Genomic DNA, 8,790 nt, shown 5'->3' on the forward strand with positions numbered 1-8,790 from the left:
CCTCCCTCCCTCCCTCCCTCCCTTCCTTCCTTCCTTCCTTCCTTCCTTCCTTCCTTCCTTCCTCCCTTCCTTCCTTCCTCCCTTCCTTCCTTCCTCCCTTCCTTCCTTCTTCTCTTCTTTCTTTCTTTCTCTTCCAGGACTGGCCTTGAAACATGATATTTTGATCTTTGCCTCCCAGTTAGCTAAGATGGTAGGTTTGAGTTGCCACAGTTGCCCGGTACACATGTCTTACCTTCTTTGTACCCACTTCCTTCTTCCCAAGCACAAGAGGATATTCCAGTATCCTTTTGTCATGTACAGTCTGGGAAGCAGACTTTTCTGTAGTATTTTTGACCGTGTTTAGTGGAGAAAGATTTTAAAGCCAAACTCAGTGCCTACTTAACAACCATTGCGATGAAATGATTGTGTCCAGGCCCTCCGCCAAGAACAAGGCTATGATTTTTCACAACTATATGTACATATGTATTTATATATACTAGAAACTAGTTGTCACCACCCAAGTCATTGACACCCTAGATATTGATGCCCACTAACACTTCAATTTTAACCCAAACTATCAGATTCATTCTAGTTTTGGGACAGTAAAAAAAACAACAACAGAGCACTATGGCCTATAATATACTCACACATTTAATAAATTCCCAGTGTAGAATCCATTTCTGCTGACATCTCCTTCCCTAAGTCTTCTCTGGGTTCTGATACCCCTACAAGGCTGCCATCCTCATTGTAAAGAGTCTGCCACCCAACACTGCGACTCTTCGGGGGTCATCTTTCTCTCTCTTTCCCACAGTCACGTGTGCATGGTCAGTATCAAGAATGGAGGCCTTCATTGCTCACTCAGGGTCTGGTTTTCCATTTTGGTTAACCTCTTCTTCTCGCCATGGGACCCATGGATGCTCTTCACTCTGCTTGAGCTCTGTTAGCTCAACCCAACTGAAAAAGATGCTCTCTTCATCATTGTTGAGCTCTAGTAGGCTGCGCTGGGTTACTGGTACATACCCTTACAGCACTAGTGATGCAGCTCTGATTTTTCTGTCCCTTCCTCAATCTGAACATGTTCATGATCCTGCTTGTGCTGTTTATCTCCTGCTTAGATACCCTTTTCCCCTTCCTCAGTCATCCATACTGTTGTGCTATGATCTACCCAATGAGTATAGGTCTAGAAGAAAAAAGAAGAGAAGGGAATGGGTAAGCAAGAGCAAGCGTTGTCGATGGTTTCTTTCACATTTCTTTATTTATTCTTCCACAGGGAAATGCATGCACAAAAAGATTTTGAAAAGTGAATTTCCCCCTTATTTGTCATAACAGCAAAAAGATCTGGGCTGGGAAAACATTGACGCTAGAATTGAAAAGTAAGATTTGACATGAACTAATTGTCCTTTCAACTGGAGAATTAAATTGTTATTTCTTTCCTCAACAGTTAATATTGTTGTGGTAATAGAGGATGTGAACATTAGACAGTTGAAAGTTAAAAAAATCCCACTAGAACAAATTTTTGACCTTTTGCATCTCCATTGTTTTATTTTATAGGTTGTGGAATTGAATCCTGGTTAGCCCAGGGGACTCTTAGGTTTCCTAGGAGGCTGAGTCAGAAAGAGAAAAAGCATCTTGCAAAACTTATGATCAATATTCTTGGCATATTACCCTTACTGTTAATATTTAAAACCATTTGATCTTTAAAGCAAATTTCCAAGAAAAATACACTTGTATTTTTTAAATTTTTTTTTATGTTTTGGTGGTATTAGAATTTGAATTCAGGGTCTGGAGCATGTCAGGCAAGTGCTCTACTTACTCTAGCCAAACCCTCATAGCTTTTTGCTGTTGTTTGTTTTTCAGAGACCCTTGCATTTTTGCCCAAGCTGGCTTTGCCATGCATCTTCCCATCGGTTTCTCAAGTAGCTGGGATTACAAGCTTGTACCACCACACCCAGCCTGCATTATACCTTATATTTTAAATTGGAAGTCTTTTTCTCTACATTTGTAATACAAAGGCTTATATGGACCTCCAAACTACCAGAACAGTGTTTTTGTTATTGTGGTTTACTGAAATGAAACAGCTAGAAATCAGTCTTGCTTATTTGGTAGTAACTTGTAAACTTCTGAATATGTTCACTTAACTCTCTGCTTACATTATGTTAACTATATTTGAAAAAAAATGCCAAGCAGGTTGATTATTACTTATTTTATTGTTTATTGTTTTATAGGGTTGATCGAATGACAACACACACATGCATTGACATGACTGATACATAAATAAATTGTATTAAAAAGTCCACAATATAAAATTTGTATTATTATTATTATCACTGGATGTCTTGGGGACTGAACTCAGGGTCTCAGACTTGCCAGGCAGACACTCTATCACTTGAGCTATACCTCCAGCTCCTTTATGTGCTGTTATTTTACTTTTTGTCCTATCTGGAGCTATGATCCTCCTACTTGGTGCTTCCCTTGAATGGTAGGAGAGTGTCATTGATCTTTCTCAGTAGCTGAGATGATAGGTACATTCTAGTATGCCCAGAAATTGGTTGAGATGGAATCTCTTGAATTTCTTTTTGTTAAGGCTAGGTTAGAACTTTGATCACCCAATGTTTGCCTCCCAGCAAACTAGGATTACAGGCTTAAGCCTTTGCTTAAAATCTGTATTATTGATGACAGCCACGGAGAAATCCAACACATCAGCAGATAATCAACAAGTTTCAGATAACAAGCTACTCACTGGATGGAAGTGAGCCGTTTGAAAGCATTTATTAATTTCCAAAAGTCATCTTGAAATATGGAGGTCCAGAGGAAAAAGTGGCAACAAGTTACACTTAAAAAATCCCATAAAAGCCATGAAGAATTGCACCAGTTGAATGATTTAAAAGCTCAACTGTGACATCAATTTACCTCTGGCCTTTAGGTGACATATTGGCCCTTTTCAGTCACTGTCATTCTGTAGATTAATGTTGGCAAACGTAGAGATTTGGAAACGGAAATGGCCAGATCCTCAAGGTCATTTAGTACATCTCCCTTCAAGGCAGGCGATTTGCTGCCACTACTTGTGATGGAGGTAGCCAATCGCTGTTGGTTCCAATCACTTTCAGTCATGGAGAAATCATTTATATCTGTATTAAGGCAGTGTGGTACTTCTGCAGAAATCTCCCCCTTGATATCTGTGCCCCTAGTCAGGCTGCCTTCTGCCCACTGGAGTTAGCAAGTTGGTAAACTCTGTTCCCTATGACAGGGCTTCAACTATGTCCACTTAGATCTCCACTCTCCTGGAACTCTGTGCTGTCTCTTCTTCTGTAGTTAGTTATGGCCCTAATTTCCCCTGGGGAGGCTTCGATTCTCTTTGCCGTTGTCTGGATTTAGCTTCTCCTTTTAAATTTAGTCTTTCAGGGACCTGTGCACTCTCTCAAGGAAAGGCTGGACTAGCTCTCCGAATTCCCTTTTAGCCATCCAAAAGCGAAGCAGTGTTTCCCTTTACTTTTGGACAGTCCCATCCACCAGACACAACCTTTGTCCCCAAACACCACATTCACTTTACACAAACTTGTTGACCTCACACCTAAATCAACTTTTCTTAAATCCTCATCTGAACAAATAAACATTCCTTGTGATCGGCGGATATCCCGAGAGGCGTCAGGAAGGGCGGCTTGGGCAGCGCTGGCTCGGCTAGCCCGCCATCGGGGCCTCTGATTTGATTTCCTCTTTCTCCTCTGAATTTAAGAAGTGAGACAAAAAAGCAATTCCTGTTAATCTCGGAGACAACGCAGGAGGTTCCATTGCAGGAAGTTGGGTTGCACCCAAGTAACAAACAAGTGGACCACCCACATCAGGACGGAGGCCCCGCGGGCAGGTGGCCTGTAGGTAATCCCCCCGGAGAGTGTCCCGCCGCCGAGGCCGGGGTGGACAGCGATCGCCGCGGCTCTGCGCCCCGGCGTGGACGGGCGCGGGAGCTCAGCCCGGGGGAGTGTGTCACCACGTGCCACAGAGGCGGGGACAAGACCCTACTCTTATCTGTAAAGGGCGCAAGGCCGGATCCCTGAGTTTCCCAGGGGAGCAGAGATAAGGGAGAGAGACTGAGAGATCGAGATAAGAGAGACCGAGAGAGGAAGACAGAAAGGGGAAGAGAGAGAGAGAAAAGAGAGGGAGAAGAAGAGGAAGGGGAAGAGAGAGAGGAGAGAGAAAGAGGAAGAGAGGAGAAGAGGGAAAGAAAAGGGAGAGGGAGGAAGGGGAGGAAGGAGAGAGAAAGGAGGAGGGAGGGAGGGAGAGAAAAGAGAGAGAGAGAGAGAGAGAGAGAGAGAGAGAGAGAGAGGAGGATTCCTTCCTATCCATTTGTCAAGCACAGAGACAAGATCAGGCACTTAGACGCCCAAACTTGGAGACTCCGAAGTTGGGGGGTGCGGTGGGGGTGTCCTCTGTAAGCTCCTGGAATCCTTTTAAGTCTGCTGCGGAAGGAATAAAGCATAAAGACAGGAAGAGGAGGTAGGGTTCTGTCGTCAGTGTGGGGTTCGCTCTTAAAGAGAGGCGCAGGTTGGGGCTCTCTATCCGGAAGGAGCTTGGGTCACCCCGGCTCCCAAACAGCTGGCCCCGGGCCCGGATCGGGAGTTGGAGCTTGTAGCCCACACAGTGATCCTGGGGCTGGCCAGCTGGTGGCCGGTGGCCTTTATCTCTGTCCCTCCTCCCCTCCCCTTTTTTTGTCCCCCTTTTTTTTTTTATCTCAGGCTCTGCAGGAGGCCCAGAGGGGGCCACGCTGCCTATCGCTCGCTCTCTCGGGCAGCACAACGCCTTCCATGTCCTCGGGGTGTCAGGCTGCTGGCGTCTGGAAGGCAGCAGAGGACCGGGGGTGGCCCGGGCCACGCTAACTCGCACGGGCGCACCCGCGGGCACCGACGCCCCCAACACCTGCGCGGGGCGCTGCGGACGCCGGCTGCGTGATCGGTGCGCCCTCGAGGGGCTGCGAGGAGACCAGGATGGCTCCGGGCGGGGCAGTGGCCGGGCTCCTGCTGCTGGCGGCCACCGGCCTCGGAGGGGCGGCCGAGGGGACCGGGCTGGTCTTCAGCGACGACGTGCTGAGCTTGTTCGGTGCCAATCGGAGCCTGTCGGCGCCGCAGCTCGGGCTCCTGCTGGAGCAGCTGGGATCTGCGCCCCACAGGGGCGCCTTGGAGCTGGGCCATCTGCACTTCAACCAGGTACGACCCCGGGCCCTGTGGGGCGCGCGGGCGGTGGGAGCCTTCCACGCCTACGAGCTGGGTTACGGATTGATTTCCACGCGGGACAGGCGCATGGATTTCATGATGCCCTTTTCTCCCCCAGTTCGAGGCTACAGTGGAACTGATTTTCCCTGGCGAGCCAGCGGGGGCTGAAGGACTGGAGTTAAGGGACAGGTGGCAAAGGGCTGCTGTTCGTGTCTCCACCAGCTCAGCAGGCACAGGCTGCTGATTTATTATTATTACTATTATTATTAAGGCTACGAAATAATCGAGGGTGGCAGGCTATCTCCCCACACGAGTTTTCGGCAGGAAGGGTGTATTTAAATCTTCCCAGGAAGATAGCGGCTCACTTAACTCTGTGCAGATTCAGACACCTTCCCTGGGTGGGTGGGCGGCTAAAAACCAGCCCTGGTGGATAGTACGTGAAGGTTAGAGGGGAAGGGCAGATTCTACGGCGGGGGAAACTGAGGACAACCCGATCAGGGTGGTGGTTCAGTTGGGCGGGAGGGAGGATGGGGTTTGAAGTGTTGTTTCTTGATATCTGTCAGGTCAAATTCATTCAATCTGAAAAAATACATGCATATCTATCTATGTATATATGCACATATACTCTACTCAAAGACATTGGACTCTTATTAGAGGACAAGTGTATATATACATATATGTATAGGGACACACATATATATGAAGACACATAAGCAGATATAATATATCTATCTATATCGGCATCTTTTATAATAATATCTTGGCTTTAGGAACAGTATCTATCTATCTATCTATCTATCTATCTATCTATCTATCTATCTATCTATCTATCTATCTATCTATCTATCTATCTATCTCTATCCGAATCTCCTGCAATAATATCTTGGCTTTAGGTACAGCTGAAGACTACCTAAGTGTAACTGAAAAGCATACCTGTTCCATGGCTGGTGATACCTGGATTGTATTCCCCAGTACTACAGGGGTGTCCGGGGTAGGGTGGGTTGGGATGGGATGGGGTAGAAGATGCAGGAAGACTTAAGTTAAATCAGTGCTACCTCCATCCATGTTTGATTGATGACTGAGAGAATGATGTTTTCCATATGCTTTGTTACTTTGGGGAAAGGATGGTTACACGAAGTCTTCGTGGCTCCAGGTGTTTGGGAAATTCTGTCTAACAATATTCTGTTCTTGGAAATAGAGTATTCTCCAATGAATCTGATTTTGGGTTATACTTCGGGACATTTTAATCACCTGTACTCCATCCCAAGAACATTACATGTAGGTTGTTATTTTTCTTAATAATATCTGACCTCAGTTAAAATGTACAGGACTTGAGAAAGAGAACTTCTGATGTTCTGGATATCAGAAGCCAGCTCTCTTTGACCTAGAAGGCTTTATGGATTCCTCTTCCGCAGGCTTTTCTGTGAACTGTGTGTGGCTGCAGTTCTGGCAGGCAGATCATTCGTTATAGTTAGTTGGTTAAATGATAGTTGGGACAACTGAAGTGCTCAGAAATTATATCGACATTTTAGAAAATAAAGCTCATATATTCCTAAATGTTTTGGGGGTTCTTGTGTTGTCTTCTTGCCAAGTAGATGAAAACAACTGTGTGGACTCCAGTATCTTTACATACATCGAGTCAGTCACATGCTTGGAAACAAGCTTAGAGACTTTTAAGTTGCATATCTGTAGCTCCCATGCTGGTTTCACTGAAGTGCTATTCTTATCTTGCAGTGTCTGGAGGTGAACTTTAAAGGGCCAAAGACCCTCCAAGCCATCTTTGCACCTAAAGTATTTAGGAAGATTGGTTATGCTTGTTAGCAGTAACCCTAATGCTACTAAGTATGATTGTATATCAGCAGGTAGGATTAACTTGATAGGTAAATTATATGTTTGCTGACACGTTCCTCATTCTTAACTTTGCATCTGCAACTATTCTCATTATGACCTCTGTGGGCATCAAAAAAGAGATGAAGAAACCCGTAATTATCTTCGAAACAAAGGAAAGCCAAGGAAAGCGTTCCACTTTAATCAGGGCTAACAGCTATTTGAAGTTCTAAGATGTCTTAATGAAAGCAATAATCACTGCATAAATGATGACAAATGAACTGCTAACTGAGAAGAATCCATTGATTTGCTGGTAATTAATGTATTTGAGCCAAGGCATTCTTATCTGCTCTAGCTTAAAACGGTCACCATTGAAATAAAATTTTTATACTTTATACTTGAAAGAACACAAGTTCATCTCTTTACCTGCATGAAAATAAAATTCAGACTGGTGTGAGAAACCTAATTTTCTGACTGTAAAAAATGTTGAGAAAGTAGAAGTTGTTTCTATGAAGCAGAAGTTTCTGAAATTTTCTAGAAGACCTAGCTACTGAAGACATTGTGATATATATTAGGCTAGCTTCTCAGGCAATATACTACTTAACTCTGGAAATCTGTTAGATAATTCTGGAAAAAATTTAAATCTTGTTTTCAATATTCCTAAACACTATTAACTTGTTGCTTTGGGAAAACAGAGAGACTTGGGCTCACGTGAAAGACAGTACAAAAATTCAATTTATTATTTTCTTTCTCATTGCTATTAAAGATTCAAAAAGTTAAGTAGAAGAAGTTACCTAAAGAGCAGAAAGAAAGGAAGCTGAACGGGCCCGTGAATCCTTTATAACTGACCGGTCTAAGGAAGTTTCTAGAAAACAAAAACGAAGCTCCAGTGTCAATGGTTAATCCAGCAGACGGAAGGTTATGCCTTTTGTTTGTTCACCTGCTCCTTTCTCATTCCTTTATTTTTTTTTTCTCCTCAAGTACCTTCTCTTCAGGTTCTTGTACGTGGAGACACTAGTTAAATAGTCTGATGAAAGGAAAGGTCATCATTCTTTGAATGGCAAGCTTCCATTTAAATATTCTGGCTTTCTATCTTTCTATCTTCGTTGGGGCTTCTTTCTACCAACTCTTTTGTGCCCTGCAGTATTATGCAACTCTCTCCTACTTCATTTTTTTTTTCTTTTACCATCCTTTCCTGCGATCACCATGGTACCTACACCCTGCTTTTAACCCCTTTAAATTTATAGTCAGTCTTCTTAAAGCAGTGGAGTATTCTTTCTTTTAAAAGTTCTCCAAAAGTATTGCGCAGTGCTAATCTTGAGCCTGGCATGGGAGGCCCTGCTCTCTCACGCTGACTGCCCTCTCCACACCTGATGCAGCGGCTCTCCTGTGATCTTCTTGCTCAGTCATATCTGACGTCATTATCTTCTGGGACTCATCCTGCCTCTGACTAGATCCTTCTCTTCCTTGGAATATTCATTGTTTATTTATGTTTTCATTTGTTCCACATGGAAAAAAATTAGCATCAATTTTACCATGGACAAAATTTTATCAAGGGCAAAAATTGACAATGTCATTTATAAATATAATGTGCTCCTTCAACTCTGTCTCATCCGCCAAACACACACACACACACACACACACACACACACACACACATTTTATTGTGAAAATACCGTACAGAGGGGTTACAATTACATGGGCAAGATAATGAGTACATTTCTTATCAAATATCGTTGCCTCCTCCTTTGTTTCCCCTTCCCATCCCTTCCCATCTCCC

The 8,790-nt window shown here is 44.1% G+C and overlaps 1 protein-coding gene across 1 annotated transcript in view; it reads left to right on the forward strand.

Annotated features, from left to right (window-relative positions):
* Positions 1-4,865: 4,865 nt before the first annotated feature.
* Slc39a8 (solute carrier family 39 (zinc transporter), member 8) overlaps positions 4,866-8,790 on the forward strand; it is a 58,579-nt gene continuing 54,654 nt past the window's right edge. Inside the window, exon 1 of the mRNA XM_013023828.1 lies at positions 4,866-5,177. Coding sequence (XP_012879282.1) covers positions 4,959-5,177 — 219 coding nt within the window. The 5' untranslated portion in view covers positions 4,866-4,958. The remainder of the gene's footprint in view (positions 5,178-8,790) is intronic.

This window comes from Dipodomys ordii, unplaced genomic scaffold (assembly GCF_000151885.1).
Source record: "Dipodomys ordii isolate 6190 unplaced genomic scaffold, Dord_2.0 Scaffold70, whole genome shotgun sequence".
NCBI classification, from domain to species: domain Eukaryota; kingdom Metazoa; phylum Chordata; class Mammalia; order Rodentia; family Heteromyidae; genus Dipodomys; species Dipodomys ordii.